We start from the raw sequence: 26164 nt of genomic DNA, 5'->3' as shown, positions 1-26164 counted from the left end.
AATCTCTCTTTCTTAATTTTTACATCATTGCAAGGTGTTAGAGGTGTAGTGGTGTGCGTTGATGTGTTATCGATGATATTATTTTAAGCTAATTATTTTATAATATTTAAAAAAAATACATTTCAATGTTTCTTGTGCTTCTTGAATACTAGTGTTATATCCTATGTGGATATATTGAAATCATACATTTTTTTTAATTACTATAATATAAAAAATCATTATACTAAACACAATTATAACGATAACGTAATATTAATATTTCACAAGGAGTTATATTTTATATAAGCTTGATTGACTTATTGTGAGAATGAATGAATATCAGTGCCTTTTATTTCTACATAAGACTTTAATTAGACACAATACGGGAGGTCCGCTCAACGGCCGCACGACAAGGTTCGAGTCTCGCAGGGTGCAACCACTTAGTGCATTTCTTCAGGGACAGAGTATATAGCTAAAGCTGTTATAATTACGTGTAAATATCGACATCGATAAAATAACACCTCCTTGTATGCGTCTACGAAGAAACCTATTAATAATTTGCGGGTGGTAAAGTTTTTAAAGTGTTTTCCTCCACCTTGTCGGGATGTCGGCCGCTAGAACCATTAATTACGTGCCTGAACCTGATGATATTGTTGAATTTTTTATGAAGGGCCAACAAGGGGAACGCGTCGATTATGTCGAGATTACCGTGTTTTTATTATGAACACGAGCTTACTTCATGAATTATTTATGTAATTAATATAGGTACAATTATACTACATTAGAATAGGTAGGTGGGCCTATATAAACACTAATTGAAAGTAATGATTAATATTTTATATATTGGTTTTTTAAACATTATTTATTTACTGCTCTAATAGTATGAGTCAATTCCATTTTGCCTTTTCTAGGCATATATAGATATTGTGTGCTGATTTGTGATATCTGAGGCGAAACTCTTATCACTTGTCAGAAAAAAACAGAAAAAAAGCTTAGGTATATATTAGGTATATAGTAACATTAATAATTCCTTGAGTGGAAATCGAATCCAAAGCTTTTATTCAAAATTTTCTTCAATAGCTTCTTAATTGAATCACATTTTTTTTTTATATTTGAACCACATTAAATATTTTTCTAAACAGGTAAACTCTATTACAGAGTTCCTTCGTTTTCTCATTTGCGTAATGTCACAAGCATTTCCTTGAGTGAAAATTAAATCAACAATTGTTGTATGGAATGGTATAATTTGTACCTAATGGAGCGGGTGATAAGAGCGACGACGCCTACGCCAGGGCGGTGACGGTGTTCGTGGACGTGGACGTGACAGTGCGAGGTGCTCAAGGTGTAAATGGCCCCTTCAAATTCAAAGGAAAACCTGTTTTGTAGGCATTGTTTTCCATTTTCTTTTGAATTAAGAAATAAAATATGTTTTTCGAAGCTTTTTTCTTTATATTTAAATATCAAAATTTAATTTTGTTAGGTAAGAGTTTCAGTGTAAGCTTTGGAATGGTCTATTAATTTATGAATGTACTAAGTCGGATAATGTGAATTTGATCCCCACCCAAATATATCTCCTTTTTCGCCTGAGTTCAAAATATTTAGTTTAGTTTTCAGTTCTCGTAAGTGTTCAAACTCAATGCCCCGTTTTATCTTGCCAGAACGAGAAAATGCAAAGATACATCTTATTCTCTTATCTTATTCTCTCGGATTTTATTAATTCCAATGCCGGATTGAACCCACGACCACTACGCCAAGGCCCTTATAGTGAAAATCATTATAACACGCTTTAGGTATATTATTTATTACTGACTTTTTCTAATATAATCATAATTAATATTAAGATTACATTCTATACTTTCAAAGATTATAAAAAATAAAAGAAATCTTTTTCCCAACATATTGTACCACAGAGAATATATAAACTCGGCAAGCTCATAATGTAAGTACACCTAGACACGTGAAAAATGTCGTCGTGAAACTGTCGTCTCAGCGGCAGCGGGTAACATGCGATTGTTAGTTTCTCAGTCTTAGTTGATAAATAAATAAAGGTGAGAGTTACAAAGTAAAATAATCGTAGAATTATGTATGTGAAAGTTTATTATTAAGCAAGTTTCTTACAAAATACACTAGTGATTGGAACCTCCTTTAAAGCATGTTGTTGTCTGTACCAGGAGATGTATGACTTCATTCTTCATATGACGTACTCAAATGATCAGTTTTTAACTGAAAATAACGATTTAAGTAGTATTTTTTTAATTATGCTGTTATTATGTCATAGTTTGTAAAATATATAGCTTCACTCCTTTGAACGAATAGCAGGGTAGGCAAGGATAATTTGGTGTTAAGTTATTCCATTCTCCACCATCCGATCAATTTTCGGCACAAAGCGTTCAGAGTGGCGATACTCAACATCGCCTTTTCTCTTCAAGAGCGGAGAAATTAAAATAATTTTAATATAATTATTCTCTCGAGTGAGAATAGAACCCACGCCATGGGATTAACAATTATACGCTGTCCCACTACACCAAGACGGTCTCAAATAGTTCTAACGTTCATATCTAACTTTTTTCATGGTATTTGTAAAATTAAATTAAGTACATTAAGAAAAAAAAATACAAAAAAATCACAAAAATACAAAATATAGCTGTAACAAGATATAGACAAAATTACATTATAAATATAATAATATTATTTAAAATTTATCTAACTTAGATGATTTTAAAATGAATAAACTACATTAGGCGTTTTTTAACGTCCGTCAAAACAGGATGTCGCCCAAAGCGCTTCCGGCCGATAACAACATCCTGTACGAAGTTTCACCAAGTTTCTCCAAGTTTCCCGAAGTTCGCGAAGCAGGTGCTCGTTTCGGATAAAAAATTTCCACCTTTTGTTGGCTGAATCTTTTTATGAAGAATAAGTTTTAAGACGGATCTGTTTTATGGAATTATTGTCAAGTAATACGCCGCGATGGGGAAAGTTTTCAGCACTTTATTTTTTCTGTGCTGAATTATATTCTCCAGTCTATGAATTTTAAATGATGTTTGAAATAAATGTCTGGTAATGTTGTTTTAGCGGCTCTTTATCACTAGTGAAGTAGCCAGAGAGAAATGAACGCCAAACGATACTTACTCGTTACTAATCTATCCATACATGACTTCTGAAGGGTCCTCATACTTTCATGGCCTCCCTCAGCATCATCCACACTGTGTTCTGAAATATCAACCGAGGTCTTTACCTGTCTCTCTTACCACTCACTTTTGCTTTTGCCATTCTTTCGTCATTAATCCTTCGACGTGCCCAGACCATAAATAGAAATATCTAGTATTTTGTTAAAAAAAATAATTCAAATTCTGTTGTGTTGTCTTTTCCGTTGTTAAAAGATCTTGATCAAGAGACCAAGATGTGCACTTATCTGCAGGAAATACACAATTCATCGTTAAATAAACACAAGATAAATATTTTAGGATATACCAAGCCAAAACCTTAACTGACCCAACTATCCCAATTAACAATTATCTAAATCAATTTAGAAACACTCATTAAGTTGATAAGATTCATCGATCACGTGACGGGCTTACGGCTAATCTGACTCTACATTAAACAACAATTTAGACTCAGGTATTATAATAAATCTTCCCAATCGCCCCGGGGCCACCCACTCGGTGGGAACCCACCAATTTACGAGATATTTCAACTATTGCAAATGGTACTTTAATACAATGTATTTGGGATGAGGGTAGTTGTAAAATTATGGGTAATTGTGTGTAATGGCTACGGCCGGTGTATAGCGAGATATTAATCCATCAGATCGTGATTAGATTCGGTGGCACGGAGTAATATATTCCAAGGTGTCAGCTTTAGAGATGTCTGGTGTCGATGTCTGTTATTGATTATGATGGACTGACAGTTCGTGTTATTATTCTTTGGGTTATAAGATAATTTTAAGTCTATTTACAATTTAATATTGATGTAGTTACAGTATTCCGCTTATTGCATAGGGTTAAGATTTTTCATTATCTGCCCATTTTTTGAGACATTCCACCACTTTGTCATGTTGCCAGATTGGGGGAATGAAAATAAATTATTCCCACGAATAAAAAACGAACCCACGACCATCGCGTTACAGACGCAGTGCTGCTGGGCCACGACCTCAAGTGAGTGTGAGTTACTTAGAAACCCTTTGTTTTTTTTTTGACAAATATTTAAATATTTTCAACACTTTCGTATTGTCAATCTTTTTCATAATTAAATGGACTTTAATATTTCATGACATCTTGTCACGCCCTTCCACATTCACCCATTCATTAAAAAATTGCAAAATTTCTCTTTCTACATATATTTAGTATCAAAATATATATAAGAAATATAACAAATAATAATAAACAACATACTATAACATATGTATCGATACAGGTAACCCTACAATCAGGGTGCAGCCGTCGATAGTCGAAGTTCGTGCCGCGGCAAGAGCAGGCCGCCTTAGCGACACCTTTAGATATCAATAACTTGTACATAAGTGCTTTACGCTCCATATTTATAGTATGGCTGTGGCCTATGGGAGATTATATTAGAAAGCAGGAAAAGCTTATAAATTTTGTATGTTTTTTAAATTACTAATGTATTTATTATTGTTTTTAATAAACAGCGGCCAGTCCTCCTTTGAGAAAATGAAATGTTTAATATTTTTATATAGTCCAGTTCCATCACTCAACACACAATGCCTCCAGAAATCAGCGAAAAATGGATAATGGAGTGTCTTAACACTAGGGTTCCCTACCTACCGTGTTACATGCGGGATACAGCGTGAACCTAACAAAAATAATAAGCATTATTTTACACTCAACCAAAAATAGCAATCCACCTTACCAAAAAACTTCGAGCTTCAAAATTTGCTTTAATAACACCTCTACCACCACAAATTTTCGTATTGACAACGTTCCCTCTAATCAAATGTAATTTGCCCAAGATCACAGAGCGGGTGATGCAGGGCGCAGCTACCTTATTTAATTATACCTAATTCAAATGTAGGTGTCTATTCAAATTCGGGAAATACCTATTATTATACCAGTTTTGAGTCTACCTACGTAATTGATAGTTACAATGAAGCTTACAGTTTGGATTTGAATGAGTTTTTTTAGCAAATTTCTTTATTATGATTTTTTATAATATTTCTTTGTAATTTTATTTTTATGAAACTAAATGTTATGAAAAGTTATATTCCATTTAATATAATAATGGACAGGTTAGATAAATAGTGAAGTTTATTTCGTGTAACAGCACTTCTTCAAATCAAAATCTAATAGAGAAATTAAATTATAACAATTTCTCTTAAACAAATTATGCAAAATAATAAATAGTTTCAAATAAAAATAGAACCATTGGGGACTATTAGTTTTTTATTATTATGCTTAGTCCACTTCTAGCTCCCACGAATGCAATTTTCATTGTAGAATTTTAAAAGAAAAAATAAATACTGTCGCAAGATGATCGAGGTAACCACAACTATCAAAAAATGCGGCATAAAATTACTGTGGTACTAATTTAAAAAAATAAACAAAAATACAAAACAAAAGCACAAATAATAAAACCAAACACCATATTTAGTTCTAGTTCAACTTTACCAATTTGAATACTTACAAAATTGGTTAAAACTTTCATATTACCAGGCATTAGGCACACACCGGACCTGCGGGCGATTGTAGCAAAGTATCCAAAAAAGCACCCGAGAGCAGCCCGAGAGTCGACAGTTCACTCAGAGCAGACATCGTCCACCAACTTTAGCGTAATTATCAACTTTCCAATCCGCTTAAAATGGCTAAGCGTTTGAAATTAGTTACAAATTAAAATACGCGGGCACCTGTCTCCGCAGAGCCGATTACTGGTGACGGGGCTTGTCGGGTTGCTGAGGCTTTAGTACAGCCCCACAGGGTTATGGGGGCTGCTGTTTGAAGGAAGGCTTCTTGGAGTAATTATAATAGGAAGAAATTAAGTAGGAAGTTGTGCGCGTATAATTTAGTGAAATTTTGTATTGAGATACAAGACAGGGTGTAAGACTGCATTTAGCTCAGCTAATAAACACGCAATGTCTCAAAAATGGGGAAGGGCATATCTTGACATTACTTTCCCTTTGCCTACCCAACTAAAAGCGAGATAAAGCGTAAAGCTGAGGGGCTAATTTCATAGGAATAGTTTTCTATGAAAATACTCCTGAAAACTATGTCTGTCTGTATGACCGTGTATTTGGTGAAACTGAAACAGTAGAAACTGTAATTTAAGTACCTACCGCTAAAATAAAAACTAAGTAACACTCAAAAAACCCTTAAAATATTGATCACCAAAAAGCCCAACAAAATTTGTACAAAATTTCCATCGCAACTTAGCGCGACTAATATTTTCCAGCAAGTAATATTTAAGCCTTTTCACAAACTCGCTTCGTGCTCGGCAGTAAGCTAACAACAATGCACCTCTGGGGGCCCGTAGCGCTGGCCGCCTTAGCACCTTAGCAGGTATAACCATGACATTTTACCCTCTCCCCCTCGACGACGTTCAGGGTTGTTGACAATGGTTATAGTCTATTGGGGATGTTTTGTATAATTTACCTGCTCTTTACAACTGTGAAACTGGATTTTCGTATGAGATTTTTATGTTGGTAGGGCGTTTTGTAATAGGAAAGGAAATATTTAATATTTTCATTTCTTCGCTGTAGTGTCGAAGGAAATCGCGGCGTTAACTTCCGCTACTCAACACGCATGCCTCTAGAATTCAACGAAAAATGGGGAACGGGGTTTCTTAACTCTGCCTACCCTGTTACATACGGGATATGGTCTGAGATTAAAATTTTATGATGACATAAATTAGAATTTTCTTTTAATTTTCATTTAGGAAACCCACAATCATTAATAACAAAGAATATCCAAACTCTAAAAGTTCTACAAAAGACTAAAACAAACACACTGCCCCCACATCCCATATACTCGTAGAGTGATCTCGTAGCTCGTGAAGCTCGTTTCCCTCTCCATCACTGTATCGACACAGTTTAGACACAATCGTGGCTAAGCACCTGCTCGCCACTTAACCCGCTTGCAAAGCGCTGACTGCCACCGAACCACGGACTCTTTTACGTGAGAAACTTGTATAGGGGTGCTGGTGTTCGTGTATCGATTATATTTACTTTAATAATAGTTTTATCGATATTTCCGAGGCCAGTTGTGGCGTAGCGTCAGAAGCATGCGAGTATAGGCATCGGCCAGGTTATGACCAAACAACAGATATATTTTTTTTTATTCTCAGCTTCACGCTGTAACCCGCACGTAGTAAGGTAGGTAGAGAAAGCCTACTGTTTAAACAATACGCTCCCCACTTTCTCAAATTATCTAAACCGAATAAATATTAAAAAATAATTTACTATGAAGCCAGTCATGGCGCAAAAGCATAAGCGTGTGACTATAAACGTGACAGACTGGGGCTTTAATTCCCTCTCGGGGATACGAAATATTTAATTTTTTCATTCGCTCTCATAACGAGGCAAAACGCGGCCTTGAGTTGCGCCATTTAACACTAAATGCCCACATATTTCAGCGAAAAGTGAGGAACAGAGTGTCTTAACACTATCTACCCTGCGAAATATGACATGAAGGTAAAAAAAACAAAAGAAAATACTATGAGTCCACGATATTCAGTCAAACCCTATCCAATATCGAGTGCAAGTGTTCGTGAGGCGATGCATGCCCATCGAGCACGCGCTACCTCCGCGCGGCTGTAGTGTAGTGGGGCACTCTGGGTCACTGGGGCACGTGGCGTCCTTGCTATTTGTTTTTTTTTAGACCTAGTCTTCTATGCAAATTTATTGAACTTTTTAGTATGCTCGCTTAATACATGATTTGGTTTCTTTCTTTTTAAAATATATGTAATCGTGAATATTAAATTTAATGTGTGTACTCAATGTAATGTTTTAAATATTTCAATGCGTTTTAATATTTTATTACACCATTACAGTAAATAAATCATGTAAAGCCAATCCAAATATAACTCTCTTAGCAATTTAATACCTAGAGATTATACCTAATATTTAGTTTTACGCCCAGTTTAAGTTGATAAACTCGTATATAAAAATTTTAATGATCCTGTTTAAAATATTTAAAAACTGTGTAGTTTTTTTACTGCAGTCTATCTTACACAGCAGGGAAGGCAGATCTAACCAATGTGCTTTCCGCCAATATTTTACTTATTACTTGTAGAGTGGCTGAGCTTGACGACGAAATCGAACCCAGAACGAAAACATTTAATATATAATTTTACCACCATGATGGCTATTTAAAGTAAAAAAAATAATCTAATAGGTATTAAAAAATAAAAAAAGTCATTAATTATTTTGTAAAATTTATTAGTGATCTCGATAGTAATAAAATACTTGCTCTACTCTCAACGCGCTACATGTGCCGCCGCGGATAAGGCACCGTGCTAACATTACCTTATTTAGTTTAATAGTATAGCTAAATTAAATATACGCTTAATTATATGAAACTTATATTTTATTACAATTTGATGGAGAGCAATTCAGATATTTTTCTACAAACATAATATTTTATCTGTTGATTTGAATTTCCAAAATTCATAAACAAAACTGAAATTGTAGGTATATATAAATAATTTAAAAATATATAAGAAAAAGGAAAGTTTCAAGAGCTTGAACCCCAGATACCTTCAAAATAACATGCAAGATTTTCATTCATATGCATAGTATATTATTTATAAGATATATTTAAATTAGCTATATTTATATATGTGCATATTTCCTGTGACACTTCTTTTTAATGCAATAGTACGTACGTATACGTAGACTAGTTTAGCCAAAAATATAAATTAATTTATCCATGCAACTGTGTGAAAGTGGAATTGAACCCACAATTATTGCGTATAGTTAGGATACATGTCACCTGTGCCATAATGGCGTCTATCTATCAATATAGTGTATGTCATTTCTACTGATGTGACCTAATTTCCCTATGTTATTGTATAACATATAGTATAAACAACAGTATAAAAAAGTACAAAAATCTATTATTGATTTAGTCTGTATCTATTTCGCACAAAACTAAGCTAAAGGAAAGTAAATCTACATACATTTTAAATTGCAACTATAAGTACTCCATATAAAACCCCCCCTCAAAATATTTACTTTGCACAAGCCTGAACCAGCTGCCTTCACAATACAATGCAATGCACATAAGGAATATAATATATTTCATTTAAATTTGTTCTACAAATACAAGTGTCACAGGATTTTTTACTACATTCGTATTTCTTACTATAATCAAAGTCTTAAGGCTACTTACACACTTGTCACGTTTAAATGTGAAATAACGAAAAAAATACATGTTAGGACAATTTTCGAATGATTGTTATTTTTTTTATATTTTATTATAATATGAATTCGACAAAATAGTCATAACTTTGCACAACTTACCTAAAAATAGTTTAATTATAATTTTTGTAAGGTTTGAGTCACGAAGTTACGTTACTAAAAAAAACAACAATTTACAAAATCAGTAGCGAACTTTACCTTAAAAAGTTTATAATTTATAATTGATGCGTCCCAATAGAGAGAGCACAAGAAACTGGGGTTTTTTACAATCAAAACAAAAATGTCATTGATATGTCATATCTCAAAAAAGTAAACATATTTGATATCTACAGGTATTATGTGACTTTGATATACGTTGAAATAAATAAGTGTGGATTTAATAAAAAAACACATTATCCTAACATGTGCATAGGGGTTTAACACAAGACTTGTACAATTTGGACGGAAAATAAAAAGCTCAAATCACTTTCAGCTACATATATATTAAATTCAGTTACAGTAAAGATGCTCCAGAATTTGGTGGTAGGTGTGAAACGGAAGTGTATTAATGGAAACAGTTTCTTAACACTAGGTTCCCAGGTTCCCTATGCCCTGATATGTGCGGAAAGCAGCATTAAGCTGCTTGCGAGTGACCGGGTTTTTAAATGCTTAGACGCTAATGCAAATGAAGGTTTGATTTTCTACTTTTTTAGTGTAAAAAGAAAAAAATCAAAGACTAGATATACAGAGTACTAAATTACAGAACGAAACTCCATTAAATTCATTTCATTTTCTATATATATGTAGCTGATAAAAAAAATAACTAATTTCATACAAAATAAGGAGATTCCAATATTTATCGAATACATAAGCTAAAGATAACTTACATCTAATTTGTATCTTTTGCTATATATATTATATTATTTAATGGATAATTTTCATTATAATTATTTATTGTACAGGAAGGCTTGGAATAAGTGATTTTGGACTGTTTATATTGCGTTCTAGTGTTAGCTCAAAGCTTTTTTTATACTAGGCGTGATGTATATTATTTAAAGTATAAAATTATAAAATTGTTTTCAAAAATAAAAAAAATATTTATTTATGAAAATCCTTTGGGGTGAATATTATTATCGCAAATGTTTTTTTAAGAAAAATATTTTTAAATAACTGTGATATTTCATTGACTTTAATTTAAAAAAAAACTTGATTTGGTACAAATAATATAAAATACAAATAAACACAAAGTACACAAATATACATATAAAATTATTTATAAAAAAGATTACAAATTTTATAAAAATTATGTTTACATCTCGATCGTTGACAATGTGCTTCAATCGTGCGTCAATTTCCTTAAATTTAAATTTATATCAAATTTATATTACTTAATTGCGTAAAACTAAACAATCTAGTGTTTGAAAGCTATTAGATAATAGTAAAGTAGGGTTGCCAGATATATTTATTTTTCCTTAAAAGTGTTTTCTTTTTCCTAAATACTTCATTCCCCCGAACCGACAGCCGCGGCTATGGCTTAAATATTTACTTATAAACTTTTAAATACCTGGCAACACTATAAGATATTCAATATATAGAAGAAATAGTTTATAAAAGTAGCCAAATGGCACTTAATGGGAGAAATAGTTTGGAAAAATGTCAAAGATTATAAAAAGTGTCTAATTCATTTCTTAAATTAAAATACTTTTAAAGTAAAATTGTGTAAATAAAAAAAATTGAGATACAATATATTATAGTCTTCTACGTTTCATTACAACATGAAATAGACTATAAAAAAATTAAATAGATCTATAATTATTATCGTGTACATATTATAAATAATTGATTTATTTATGAGAAAACTTATGTGCATGTCGCCGACAAACAAACAAAAATTACGGCAGTATTTTTTTTTATATCGAAAATTAAACCAATATTTCGAATATTGTAATATCAATACAAATACAATACTAAATGTTTCATTTTTACTTGCTTTATATACTTATTAGCAGAAATTCCAAAACCAGCAGAATAAATGTCACTGGGACCCTAAAAAAACTAATTTTGCATTACAGGATGGCGTCATAGTTCATTGTTCTAAAAATTTCCAAGTCAACTTGACTTTGAAAATTTTATACTTTTTGTAAAATCAAGCTTCTGATATAAAAGAAGAATTGAAATGTAAATAGTCAAGTTTTTGAGTTATATACCAACAGAATACAAGAAAGGTGTACAAAATTGTGTTATCTATGGTATTGTATTATTGCAATTACCGAGAAGATACCATGATATAGAAACATTATTGGTAATGTCTATATGAAGAATTCGCGGCGTTTAGTTACGCGTGCTCCGGTGGCGGCCGCTAGTGCTGCGGCGTCGGGATCAGGAGCACCGTCAGCGCCACGTTCTTCCTGTATAACAATTTAAAAAAATTAAAAACGTATTAAAAAATTCACGTAACGAAACACGCAGTCGCGCCTCTTTTAGAACGCTTAGACATTTTGCAAAAGGAACCTAATGTCAAAACACTCTGTTTTCATTCTCGAGACATCCCAATTCGAGACATTTCGTGTTACGACTAAAGAGGTGTCACTCAACGCTACACTTTGCCTTACAAGAGCAAAACTAAAAATAATTAATTATTTATCTACATAATATAACTTTACCTGAGTAAGATATTCTCCCTTGTGCCTGGAGAGAGCTCTCACAAGCACTATGGCCACGATTATCAGCAACAGGAATATGAATGCCAGTACCGCTGCAAATGAATGAAACAAATTAATCAATCATTACAATAAAAAAAAATCTTTATTTATTTAAAGTCACTTTATTTTTGGTATAATATATTATTGCTATTAAAATACTCACTCCCAAGTATAGCTTCGTCGGTGCGATGGAAGTCGAGGTCGGTGGCGAGATCGGCCGGTGGCGGTGGGCGGGTCTCAGCGCGCTCCGGAGGATGGGTGACCGGTTCTACCCCACAAAAGTCTTCGTGCAAGACACCTGGGGAGAGAAAATCGTTGTTTTCATTGTTCTGATTTGCAGACAAAGGGATGTCAAATTTATGTCAACAAATTATAAGAGTGCCTTTGTTTTTATAAAAGAAATCTACAAACCTCCTATGGTCCTAACATTGGGCGGTGGATCCTGCTGGAACAGCAGCTTCAGGGGGTAAATATCATCAAACTCAACTCTACTGACGCACCCCACGAAACCTTCATTCATAGATTCATTTCTCCCCACATACATATATTGTATATTATTAAATTGGGCGTCGGCCGACTCTCGTATGTTGAAATGGTACTCTTGTGTCTCATAGTTGTCCACCTGTTGGTGGGAATTTTTGAAAAATTAAATTTCCAATCAATTAACAAATATCCGGTAATAGTAAATAAAAAGCTGTTGATGACAATTATGAAAGTGTTATTCCACACTTGGGTAAGAAAAATACTTCTAGGACAAAAATTTGAAAATTCCGCTATATTAACATTTTTATACTAGAGATATGTTATATTAGTTAAAAAAATAAATAAGAACTAATACATAAAACATAATTAATACAAATCATTATACCTGAAAAACTATAGTAGAGCCACTATCTTTCCTTGATATTCTCACATCATGATACTGTCCAAGAGCGAAATGCTTGCCTTGGAATATTATTTCTTGCCTTTCGAAACCAAAATCAAATACTACTCGAAGATGACCTGTAAATTATATAAAATAATGAAGATGTAGGCCATCCAAAAATGGCATTGATTTTTAACCCCTCCCACGTCTTTGTCACAGTTGGTAATATTTGTGAGAAAACTTGATAATAATACTTAATACTTGAAACTAACATATAAAGAGAAATTGTAACAAAGTTATACCTCAGTTAATTAATGTTTTAGGATTAACTTAATTTAGAATTTTTCACTTATTAAACTTAAAAAAAAAGGTAATGGTTTATAATAATTGCATAACGCCATGGCTACGATCCTTTTTTGGAGGAATAAATAAAAATATAAAAAAAAACCCAACTTACCAGAATTAGACACCATAAGTGTCAAATATTCCCCAGAAATATTAGAATAGAAACCCAACAGGAATCCCTTAGGGTTAGTGGTGGTGAAACCCACGCGTATCTTTTCATTGATAGTAGACCTCCATGAACCAAGGAAATCGTATTTCACCATCGAATTCGGTCGCAGATTAACACCGATTTCTGGATAATAGAGAAAAAATATGTTCTTAGTGTTATTTTTATGTAAAGGTTGTTTAAAAGGTCATGGAATTCTTATGAGTTGAAAACTATATGAGAAAAATAAATAAAAATAAAATATTTGTGTTTAATGTTGTTTTAAAATATCCGGAAATAGATGTAAAAACACAAATTATCAATAGAATGGAATTAAATTAATAGATTAAGTAATATTATTGTATACATATATATATATATATATATATATATATATATATATATATATGACGGCGCGCTGCTATGTTTAGTTTTAATTATAATTTCGCAATTATTACATTTCGATTTTAATTGATTTATGTAATGGATTATATTAGAAGAATATTTAAAATGGAGCGGGTAACCCCGAATAGGGTAGTAGGTGTAGCCACGAGTAATAGCAGACGTCATTGGTTGACAGCTATGGCGTGAGATGTTCACCAATTAAACTATTGGCTCCTAATCTATTGTAATTTTGTTAATCTTGTGAGATTTATTGTAAACCTGTTATGTAAACGAGTAATAAGACATTGTAGAATATAAGTGTGACTTTTATTTAAACATCTCTGTTGCTACAACGCCCACAAATGAATAGTAACAGCCAAGACCGCTTGGAGGCTCCTTTTGATGCTTCTACATATATATATGTATACAATATATAATATGTTGTAAGGCATGGACCAAATATTTGTATCATCTTAAATGACAAGATTAAAAGCGTTATAATTAAAAGTATAACATACCATCAGCACAAATAGGTCCTTTGAACGCCGTCCAACGACAGTCGCAGGAGTACGAGTCGTAGCCCTCGAGACACGTGCCGTTATTGAGGCAAGGCGACGATAAACACTTGCCGATACATCCCTCTGACACACCATATAGACCTGGTGGAATTTTAACGGGTAAAGAGTTTTTTTTTAAGAAATTTAATAATGAGAATACAAACTCCCAAGCAAATGCCGCTTTTAACACCGTTATCTAAGAAGCGGGGGTTCCAATCACGCTGCGCCCAAATTTTTTACACATTTTCTAAAAATACCTTGATCTTACCTCGTCTTGCGTAGGATCTTAAGTCCACTGCCTTGCCATCCAACAATAACGCTCGTATACACCCTACGAAACCGTCTTTACGGTCGAGGGAGGCGCCTACTACTAGCGCAGTGGTTAATTGTAACGCTCGCACTGGTTCCTTGGCTGTGCGGATTTGATTTTTGAGTGCACCGTCTACTACTACTCTGGCTTCTTTTCTGTAATTATAGTTTTATTTTATACCCCGCGTATAGCAGAGTAGCGGAGCGAGCATTTAGTGTTAAGACACTCCGTTACTAATGCCCAGCCCTATTTTCGAGACATTGGGTGTTGAGTGGCGGAAGTCAAGCTACAGGTTTAGTAGTAGGTTAGAGTAAACATATTCAGAAGATTGGGTTATACTTTTATATAATGACATATCTGTGGGGAGCGGACTGTCGACTTTATGAAGGTTGAAAAGTCTAGTTGAGATTGAACTGGACATTGTTATGTTTTGAATTCAAATTTCACTATAGGAAATACATAACACCATGACAAAGAATAATTATATATAAAAAATATACAAAAAAATTACCTATTCCTCTCAATAGAAACGGAATGCCAGTTATTATCGGCGAGACGGTTACTAGTCTCCACCGACACGCCGAGCGGAGTATCTCCCACTTGGAACTGGAACTGAAGCTGCTTACCGCCGATGATGGACAGCTTTATGTAGTCTTGCGGACCCTGGTAGAAAATAAGTCATAATTAATAAAAAAAATACTTTAATAAAAAATCTATGAAATTTTTATTTTTTATTTTTTTATTTAAAAAAAGGAAGATGATTATGTATTTGAAATGTATGATTGTAGAAATACAATTTAATGGAATATAATTGATTATATTGTACTTTCCAGAGAATACACTATTAAAAAAATTACAATTCATAAACAAAACAATTTAACACAAAATTTAAATATCTACATCGCAAAAGCAAGAATTATAAATAAAAAAAGATAATAAAAACCTTAGAATGTAAAAGCACAGCATTTTCCTTAGTGGTCTTAAATTCGAAGTAAATATCACCACTGTGCCCGAGGTCGAATGTGGGGAGAGTGATTACTGCATCAGATATCCTGAATGTTACTGCATTGTTGAATAGATCTGGAATATAATTTTATATATATTTTAAAAATAATGTTTGTCAATAGACAAAGGCGGCTTTCAGGTTCATCACTCAACACGCAATGTACAGAGAATTGTGCGGTGGCGTTACATGCACATATGTGATCTCGCATCCACACAAGGGATCTCAAATGCGTGTGTTCTAGTAAAACACAAAAAGTAAAATATATATCACCATCTCCTTCACATAGCAATGGTCCCAATGTATATCGTCCTTCTTTCTCATCAAGATGGCTGCCTGTATCACCAAATCGGAGTTGTTTCACAGGCAAATATTCCTTTTCTGTAATATCGCCACCGTCAACTTGGAATTCTGTTATATAAATAGACATTATATTATTATTTTTCAATATTCAAGCGTTACAAAGGTATAATTTTTTTAATTAGTAATAACAAGATCAAAGCATATTTTTAGTCACCTAGGGCCGCGGCAGGTCCATGCTCCGCGTCGCAGTTGCACCACTTGGTGGGGTCGGCACAGGAGGCGGAGAGGCCGCACGCGCACATTCGCGAGCCGGGCGGCGCGCCCGCCCAGTAATCCATGCGCTGGCCGGCGCGCGACACCCACCATGCGAATGGATGGAAGTCCGCCTCCTCACCTGGGAGAATATATTTTTTTAGAATATGACTTTAATGCTATGAGGTTATTTGTTAGACCTACTGGCGTACTCTCTCTCTCTACTACAGAGAGAGTACTCTTCATGTTATGTTTATGTAATATTTTTAAACATATTTTTGTAAATATAAAAATAAAAACCAATCTATTAATCATTTATGGTAATTATTGTTTATTCGTGAGAAAAGGGGGAGAAGGAAAAGCTAACAAAAAAAATAATAAAAATCCACACTCACTCCTAGAATTCATAAGTCTTGAATGTCTACACATATATTCGAGTCGTTGTGAACATGTCTGACTTCTATTGAGCAATGCCTCCAGTTGTGCTCTCGTTGCATCATACACAATGTCCTGTCGGAAGCTGCCTGGCTCTTGATAGCCGTCGACTACAGTGGAGTGGGTGGAGGAGTGCTGGATTGATGTAACTATGCGACCGTCAGCTGTAGAGAGAAAATCGATGTTATTGATTGATAAGGATTTTTTGTTTTGGATTTTTGAATAATGTTAATCTTTAATGGCAATTAAAGTGTGTTAACAATAAAATACCTGTCTTGTACACTACTGTACTGAGATATAAAAATATTGACTTTGACTTAATTTGCTTGATTTAACTTTATTGTGTCGCAGTGGCACAGGCTTTGCCAATAAACGCGATAGTTGTCGGTTCAATCGTCTTTGAGGGAATAAAAAATTTTCATTTCTATTCAATTCTGTCACTGAAAACGCAGTGTCTCGAATTCAGATGGAATATGCGACTTATATCCTAAGTTTCCTTGACAAAAAACTATACTTACAATAAAAATGACAAGTGGCCGGGAATGGTGGTAAGGGACCAGATGCATCTACGTCCAAGTAAACTGAGGCTGAGGCCTGTCGCGAACCTGTACCCCCCGCGCCTGACTGCTGATACGCTGTACACGATACAGGATGGACCGCTGTGAAAAAAATATACAAAGTTTAATATAATCGTATAAAAATTTGAGCGTAGCAGAACTCGAACCCATGCTTCTTGTGCGCCGTCCAAACGCTCGTCGCCAATTTAGCCATGTAGTAGAAGGTAACGTCACAACGTAAATACGATTATAACAATTTATTGATTCGAACTCTAAGCATTATTTATATATTTACTAATAATGCTTAGGGTTGGAATCCCGATTTTTCCCGATCCGTTTTTTTATATACATAAGTTATAAGTTTCTTGAAAAAATCCTTAAATTATTTTTTTTAATAACTATATCAGTGATCTAAAATCATCTAAAAGTACTAGTGATAGCAATAATACTTACAAGTGTGACAGACAGCGCCCGCATATCCAGTACCGGTGCAGTCGCAGCTAAACTCCTCAGCGCTCTGCCCGCACACGCCGCCGTGCTCGCAAGGGTTCGGGTTGCACCTGAACATAATATGTACAAATATTCATTTTAGACGTGTTAAATATGGATAAAAGTGATTTATACTTAGTTTTGTCTCATCAAAATAAAAACATAATATTAAAACGATTTTTTTTTTTATTTTTATACATAAACTTATACCCTTAGAAAGAGATTAAAACAAAATATATAAATCCCTTGACCAATATATAAAAAAAAGAAATAATCATGATATTTAAAATTAACAGTATTATATTTAAATCGCACATTACTATGTAAGCAGTGGCAACACAAATATATTATCTACCCACCTATCAATCATATGACAAGCGTCGAAAACCACTTCGTTAGGGCAGCAGTACTCCTCCTTCTTCCAATCAGTAGGTAAACGGTAGTTACCATCCACTGCTATCTTACGCATACACCCGATGAAACCACGGGGCGGAGCTTTACCACCTGAAATAAAAAAAAAATCTTAGTAACAATCAACACGACTGCCGATAACACAACTGTGTATGTAGAAAAATCAGCTTACGCCTTGCAAACTGTATATTTATAACAATTTAAAAAAAAAGACTGACTCTAGAGCAAACTCTATCAAATATATATTCAATTTTTCTCAACTTTCAGTAAATTTTATTAATATTTTGTCTAACTTGACTACCTATTGAGCTAACTAACCTGCAATATAATACAAGTCCCCAGTAAAGAACCTCATCCGCTTGCTAGTCCTCACAGGACGGCGGTCCACCGCCAGCACCAAGCTATCCGGCGCTAGCGTCAATACTAACTCGTGCCAGCGCCCGTCGTTGTATACCTCTGCATAGTTGTCTAATTTCACTTTGGGTGATCCGGTTTCGGTGTATAGCTCGATTTTAACTTTGCCTTCTTCTAGAAATACCTGTTGAGAAAATTATATATTTATATGTGGTTAATTTATATTTTTTTATAAAATAAGCAATAAATTTAAACAAACATTAACATACCTTAACATAACCTTCGCTCTTGAACTTATGGAATATCAATAAGCCATGATTCTCATATGTACGGAACTCTAGAGACACATTTAATGTGTTCCCACCGGTGTAACCCCTTAGTTTGGCATATGAGCCTTCTTTTAAAAACGTTATTGGTACTACTGGCGGCTCCTGAAAAAAAAATACTTGGAAATTTAGCATTTTAAAAAACTTTTTATACCTTTTTAAGATTTCATAAATTTTTCATATATATATTTTTAAATATTTTTTTATAAATTTTTTATTATTGCGTCTAACAGACGCCGGACCCTTGTCTGAACTACCAACATGGAGTACATACCCGTAACATGAATTCAAACCCATAACGTAATTTGGACACAACAAATCTACCAGCTTTAATTGGGTTTGAAATCACAATTTCATTCTTTATCAAATTTATGCTATTGTATTTTAGATTAAAAAGACTTACCGGACATGTATAAAGAGTATTAACTTTCTGAAACTTAAATGCCTCTCCAGTTTCATATCCCTGCTTCAAATCTTGAATCACGTTAGTTGTATTCAAATACATGTTTTCAATACATCCTGTGAAGTTTTGTGTTACAACCAAGCCTTCTTGTGAATTGGGAACTCCACCGATGTAGAGCTAAAATAGATAATTTATAAAAATATATCATAAGAAACTAAAAAACCTTTGTATTAACACAATAAATAATAATAATAATAAATGACATTATTGATTGGACTACAAATAATTTTATAAAATATATTTTTTTTTGCTAGAACTAGTTTTCATAAATTATATATAATTAGAAAAAATAGTTCGGGAAATTAAAATCTAAATAGTATAATCGATCTAATGAAAAAAATTAAACTAGTTTTAAGGGGAGTTTGTATTGTCAAATTGTATGCAAAAAAAAACTGTTGTCATAAAATAATAACATGATGAAAATAATAATTATTACTTACAGCTCTATTTAAATTAAGCCTAGAAAACTCCCCCTTAATCCTTCCCTGTACCACAACTCGATCAACAGAAAACACTATATCTCTTCTATTACGCGAAATCACCACATCGTGCCAGATGTTATCGTCTAAGAGACTTCCCACTGATAACGAGGTTGATGTCGCAGAACCTGATAAAAGAGAAAAAATTAAAATTTGTAAAAATTGTAAAAATCCAATACACATAATGTGTAAAATTATATATCTAGAGGCCATAGGGAAAACGCGACGATTGCGGGTTCGATTTCCATTGCATTGCATAGCGAATTATTTTCACTTTCTCACTTCAGTCAGAGGCAAGGCGGAGAATTAACTTCCATTAGAGAATTGGACGACGTCTTAATACTAGATTCCCAGTGCCTACCCTAATATAAGCGGAATACGATGTGAAGCTAAAAATTTATATAATATTTTTTTCAAATTGACGCATATATATCAATCTATAGCAAGCATTGATCTATTAGCAAGGTAGTCAAAGGGAAACCTGTATTCATTAAGACATTTATTATATTCATCTTTATTTGTATGGCATTCAGTATCCAATTACTAAACTGTAGTAAAAACGATAAATATTTAAAAAACATATTTAAGAATTATTGAATGAGGCCAAGTAAAACAATGGCCTCTCACTCATTGACATTCATAAGTGAACGAAAGTGTTTTTATTGGCAGTCGGCCATATTGACTAAGATTGTAGAGTTACGGCGCCTTGTAAATTACAGCACTGTATACGAAATGTCGCTAAAATTGGCAGCCTTCTTGATTTATCTTTTCCATTCACCTCCTTAGTAAGATGAGATAAATTACTCTAACTATGAAAGATTGTTCTTGAACCAGATCACTTTGAATTTCGTTACTTATTTTTTTCTCTAATATTGTTTATTTAATATTTATCTACTTATTTACAGACCAAAAAACAAAAAATTATAAAAAAATCCCCAAACGAAATCTAAACCCACAAATAAGGCCATTTAACGTTCTTCAATGTAACGTTTCGTATACATACATATAAGTACATACTAAGAGCGTTTTTTCCTATAACAAGTAAATCTATACTAATTCACACTAACATTATTATATTCAGCTGAAGAATTTGTTTGGTTAATATAATAACAGTATAACAGTTAAAGTAATATTAAAACATCGTTACAAATATATATCACCGAGTATAAAATTTAGACAAAAAAAAGGAATTTCGACCAACTCACCAAGATCCACATTGAGCACTAATCTATTATCTCGTAGTTGCAACGCCAAGTAATCTCCCTGGGTACCCCTCGAATACATCAGGGCACCTGAGGCCACGCTCGTCTTGAACCTGAAGCGTATGGTCTCGCGCAATGCGGAGATGGGGTCCCGGAGGAGGTCCACTTTGATTAACGAGGACCCGTTGAAGTAGAGGGTATCGGCCACTGTGGACAATATGTTTGTTTTAGCCCCTCGTTGTATCCCGCTTTATGTGGGAGGGAACCTAGTGTTGACATAAAGTAGTAAGATTCTTACACACTGGCCAATTTCAGGAGAAACTCAGCGCAACGCTTTCTTTTTGTTTCAGATAAGGAAATTAAATAATAAATTTCCCCCGAACGAATAGAACCCACAAGCGTCGTGTTTACACTTAGAAGCTGCTGCGCGACAACAGTAAATGGGTTGTTATAATTTATCTCAATGTCCAATATAGATAATTTCAAAAGTATATTAATTTCTGTATTTATGCATCTCCTGTACTTAGTTTAAATACATAGAGACAATCAAGTAATAAATTACTTAATTCATACATATTATTTTGTCTTAGAAATAAAATATAACAATGCCGATATTATAAATGTCACAGTTCTAAGAATATTTTGTAATAATAATATAAAAAATACAATGTTATTATAATATTAAATACTAAAATAATAATTAATTAATTAAATAATTAATTAATTAATTAACAATAATTTAATACAATTTTTTACATAAATGTAATAGACAAAAGCCATACCATAATCACACCCATAGACTTCCACCCTCATGGAAATCTTGTCCCTCCATCGCATGGGGTTTATCCGTATGTACTGCGCTATGATGGGAACTTCGAATTCGTTTTTAACCACTGTGTTACCGTCGTGGTTACCTTCGAACATCTAGAAGTGTCGAAATTCTATATATAATATAGTAAATTCTACACGCCGCTGTTGCATACCTATTTGTTTGTATAAGGCACGATGTTTATACTTTATTTTCATTGCATTTCCAGCCTTTACAGATAAAACTATTAGCTTAACGCCATATCCCGCTTATCAGAACCTAATGTTAAAGCTCTATTTCTTCTTGCTTTGCTCTTGTTACCAAAATGAGGAAATGAAAATAATTTATTCCCTTGGGGCAATAGTAGGGATCGAAACCACAACCGTGTTTACAGTCAGACGTGCCGCTGCGCCACGACGGCCTAATACAGTTAAATCTACGTCCTTTTATTTTCCAATTTCTTCGCTTATGTACTAAAGCCGCCGTCTTTAACTTAATACTTTTACTAATAAAACCTTTTTAAGTTTGTGTACCTCTAAAAAAACTATTTAAATCAGAACTTAAATAATTTTATTAACAATAATTGCAAAAGCCAATTATTGAAAATAAATAATATTTATTAATTTATTGGTCACTTTCTATTCTTGACAAATAACATCAAGAACGCAGTTGGGATTTGACTGCATGCAAAATTTATCGAAATCCCTTAGGACAAACGTTTCTATTCTATTATTAGACGGTTTTATATGGTCAGAAAATTGGAGCATTAGGTCTAATCTCAAATACGGCATTTATACATATAGTACAAAATACTTACATTATCTCATAGATTATCTAATTTCCTCTGTTAGTTGTTCTGTTGTCATAACATTCTTCAGTAATATAAGAAGTTATTTTCACCATAACATAATATAAAACCAATATATTAAACAATAATAGAATAATATATAAATAGAAAAGATAGCAGTGCGAAAAAAGACCATCATAAGGTCAAAAATCACCTGAGTATATCCATCTTTATTAGAAACCGGCCGCCAGCTCTCTCCATCATCAGAATACTGTATCATATATTCCGTTACAAACTCTTCCGTTGCAAAACGTCCCCTAGTAGCTATACCACGGAGTTCCTTGCGTTTTCCAAGGTTTATCGTCAAATGTTGGTAGTAGGAACTCTCTTTGGCCGTCCAAGCGGATGTGCCTTCACCAATTAGTTAGTGCTTTGTTAGTTATGTGAAAGATATCTTAGCTGGACATTGTTAATAATATAACTAGATATTGAGTTTTTATTTTTCATCTTCGCGCTGTACCCCGCATCAGTGGAGGTAGAGAGAACCAGGAAACCAGAACAGTGTAATGTTGCTCCTTTACCCACTTTCGTCCAAATTATCGAGACATCAATCAAATTATCGAAGCATATCAGAGTGAGGGAAGTCAACGCCGCGCTTAGTCTTATTACCAGAGTGAAGAGATCATCAATCATTCTGCGTGTCATGTTTACAGTCACGACGGCCTCTGACTGACAGTACATAAAATATAAGATTTTATGTTAATCTGTTTGTTCATATGTATTTCAAATCGTATAAGAAGGTTAAATTTTACTAAAGCATAAAGTCCTATTCCTATTGTACGACCATTTTGAAATATAACTAAAATAACATTTTAGAAAACAATTAATTTTAAAAGTTTCATTTGAAGGGCATTCAAATAATTCAGTTTTCTAAAATAGGCGCTATACACATAAAAGGGGTGTCTCAAGGTCACAACCAGGGTTACGACATGGATGACGCAAGCAAAATTCAACTTACGAATTTACAGTGAAAATGTTTTTCATGTCCAGCTAAGATATAAATATAGAAATTGATACAGATAGTTAAATAATGAAGAAATATATTATAAACTAAGATAGATACTTAATACAAATTGAAAAATATATCTACTAAGAAAAAAAATCATATAAAAAAAACTAGTCTAAAAACCTATGCCAGTGCAAAACAAGCATCTAACTATAATGACATGCCAATAGTAATTTTAGTCAGAGGACCCATAATGATGTTAAGTAGAACCCATATCTATATATATTTACCTTGACTTCACCACCAGACGCCTTATATTGAACATAATCGAGGCCGTTGGAGCCATAACTGATATGGTACTCCTGAACGAATTCTTGAGAATGTGCTCTTCCTTGAGTTGCTACTCGTGTTATATTCTTGACTGTTCCAAGGTCTATCACAAGTTGCTGATCAAAATCATTTTCTGACGCCGTCCACGCATTGGTACCTTACGTTTAAAATACTACTTTTTTTAGTGTAATTTTCTTCTTGTTAGTATTTTAGTTAGTAATTGTTTCCGGTTAATTAAATAAAGTCAATGTTAATTTTTGTACTCTTTTAGTAATTTTATTCCCAAAACCTACCATTATTTGATAACACATATTTTAACATAGAAAAGTAAAATATACACAAAAAGTAATATTTCAATTAAAACAATTCTTAAACAAAATTTAAAATTAAACAAAATCATCTCTTAAACTATAAAATAAAAATAAACCATATTGTTTAAAATTTCACCAACACAAAAAAATAATTAATACTAAGATAACTTTTCCTCTTTTCTAAGAAAATTATTAACAAAATCAGTATCTGGGTGAACCATTGGCTTAGCTTCTCTCACAACATCATCAAATGTTAAGAAATCATATGAGACGGGAGTTATATCTTCTTCTTTATCAACTTGCATTGCAACTGCTACAGTATGATTCTTGTCTAATAAAGTTTCTTCAAACACCCAGTCTTCCTTAAGACTATTTTTAATATATAGCTTTGTATCTGTAAGTAATTTCCCAAGTTCTAACTCAGATTTGACTGAAAAGCTTATATCTATTAATGGTATTGTAATTCCTATGCCAATATTCTTCACATAACTCTCTTTTAAACACCACATTCTATAGAAACTAGCAATTTGCTCCAATTCTGTTGGGTAACTTTTGATTTTTATCCACTCATGACTGGAAAATTGTCTTTTCATCAATCGAAAGAACTCTTGTATATTCTTATTGGCTGGAGGCTCTATTTTCATTATGTCAATGCCAATGTTTTTTCTTGTATTACCAGCAAACACTACATAATCACCTTGATGAGATACATTGAAGTTAACAAATTTGTCACCAACATTTAATAAATATGGCTTCCCAAAACCATCTCGACCTAAACAAACTTCCTCATATGCTATAGAACTTGAAATATGAGCAAATTTTCTTAATATTAATCTTCCAATTAAAGATGATTTTGCATCTTCTTGGAAAACATATTTTGAGATTCTCAGTTTTTCCTCTGTTTGCATATAGCTTGATGCAGCTAATAACTGGCTAAATGTAGGTTTCCATGCTTTAACATTAAAAGCCCATCTTACATTTAAATTCTCCATATTTTATTTTGTTAAGTTTCTAATACTCGTAAAATTGTATTTTGCTATTAATGTTGGTTAAATTGTGTCAATGTTGACCTGTTGAGAATGAATCCTAGTTCAAGGTCCCTTAATAATATTTTAGTTAACATTTATCACACTTAGAACAGTGGTAAAAATAATTTTGTAAATAATAACACATCCACATAAAAAACATGCATGTATATAACAAACAAAACCAATTTAACAATATACAATGAACTACAGCAACCGAAAACAGCATCAAAAAATCTATTACTTCAAGCAAAATTATAAAATGCAAATTACTTATAAGAAAATATGCCTATCTGAATATTTTACTAAATAAATAAGGAACAATTTATATCAGTGAACTTAATTTTTCGTGATTAAACAAATAATAAAGCGGGTCTCACCATACAACTTAGCATTATCTGGCCCTCTTTCCCTCAAACTAGAAGTTGCAGTAAGTTTAGCACCATCTACAAGAGGCTCGTTACATTCGTAGTCGTAATAATATTTTGCTGAATCTAAAAATTATACATTATTTCAATATATCGAAATTTATCAAAGCATTAAATATTTATAAGCTATGCAGTCTAAAATTCAAAGTTTCAGTTGATCGTAACGTTGTATATATTGTTTACGGAAGATTCAAAATGCCAATATAACTTACCTGCATTAATATTCGTCGTGCTACACAAAAGTAACAAAATATAATAGAACATTGAACGACTCATCATAATTTCATACTTGTTTCTTTCTGATAATATAATATAAAGTAAGTCAGTCAAAAAATCAAATAAAACTGTTTGATCATTACGATCGGCGTTGTCAAACTCGTCACGCCGGACAACACCCCAAATGCGTTTTCCTTACCATTGAAAACAAGAAACTTCATATAAAACCCCTCTGATTGGTCAAATATTCATATTATTTTTTTCGAAGTATAAAACAAAGCTTTCTTTTTGTTTTCGTTCTAAAACATTTACTCTTCGAAGGCTTTTCAAAACTAAACAGCGTAACGAT

At 33.0% G+C, this 26164-nt stretch overlaps 1 protein-coding gene across 2 annotated transcripts; it reads right to left on the bottom strand.

The window, feature by feature from the left end:
• Positions 1 to 8341: 8341 nt before the first annotated feature.
• Nrx-IV (neurexin-4) lies at positions 8342 to 26015 on the bottom strand. Of its 2 annotated transcripts, none has more exons than XM_085187388.1 (25): positions 25812 to 26015; positions 25552 to 25665; positions 22714 to 22910; positions 21687 to 21828; positions 20908 to 21111; positions 19664 to 19830; positions 19164 to 19340; positions 18704 to 18865; positions 18399 to 18618; positions 18029 to 18173; positions 17634 to 17740; positions 17142 to 17282; positions 16584 to 16787; positions 16151 to 16330; positions 15907 to 16044; positions 15574 to 15710; positions 15142 to 15293; positions 14589 to 14785; positions 14282 to 14422; positions 13347 to 13526; positions 12893 to 13026; positions 12436 to 12646; positions 12188 to 12322; positions 11986 to 12077; positions 8342 to 11730 (listed from the first exon to the last, which is right to left on the bottom strand). In XM_085187388.1, the coding sequence occupies exons 1-25, from the start codon at positions 25876 to 25878 to the stop codon at positions 11632 to 11634; spliced, it is 3843 nt and encodes a 1280-aa protein (XP_085043514.1). In that variant the 5' UTR covers positions 25879 to 26015; the 3' UTR covers positions 8342 to 11631. The 2 variants fall into 2 exon arrangements, with proteins under 2 accessions (XP_085043514.1, XP_085043513.1); XM_085187387.1 differs by lacking the exon at positions 22714 to 22910 and adding an exon at positions 23796 to 23992 and having other exon boundaries at positions 25812 to 26014.
• Positions 26016 to 26164: the final 149 nt, after the last annotated feature.

This window comes from Heliconius melpomene, chromosome 6 (assembly GCF_056956725.1).
Source record: "Heliconius melpomene rosina isolate 202511_hmr_F chromosome 6, ASM5695672v1, whole genome shotgun sequence".
Classification (NCBI taxonomy): domain Eukaryota; kingdom Metazoa; phylum Arthropoda; class Insecta; order Lepidoptera; family Nymphalidae; genus Heliconius; species Heliconius melpomene.
Note: the sequence above shows the minus strand (reverse complement) of the source record. Positions and strands in the feature narration are given on the sequence as shown.

Bases quoted from the DNA above. Each gene is read 5' to 3' on its own strand.
- Nrx-IV (XM_085187388.1), bottom strand. From the start codon at position 25,878: ATGATGAGTCGTTCAATGTTCTATTATATTTTGTTACTTTTGTGTAGC. The intron at 18,174-18,398 runs GTTAGTTAGCTC...TTTTTATTTCAG, and splicing joins GGACTTGTATTATATTGCAG to GTGGTAAAGCTCCGCCCCGT. The intron at 14,423-14,588 runs GTAAGATCAAGG...AAATTCCACCAG, and splicing joins AAGATCCTACGCAAGACGAG to GTCTATATGGTGTGTCAGAG.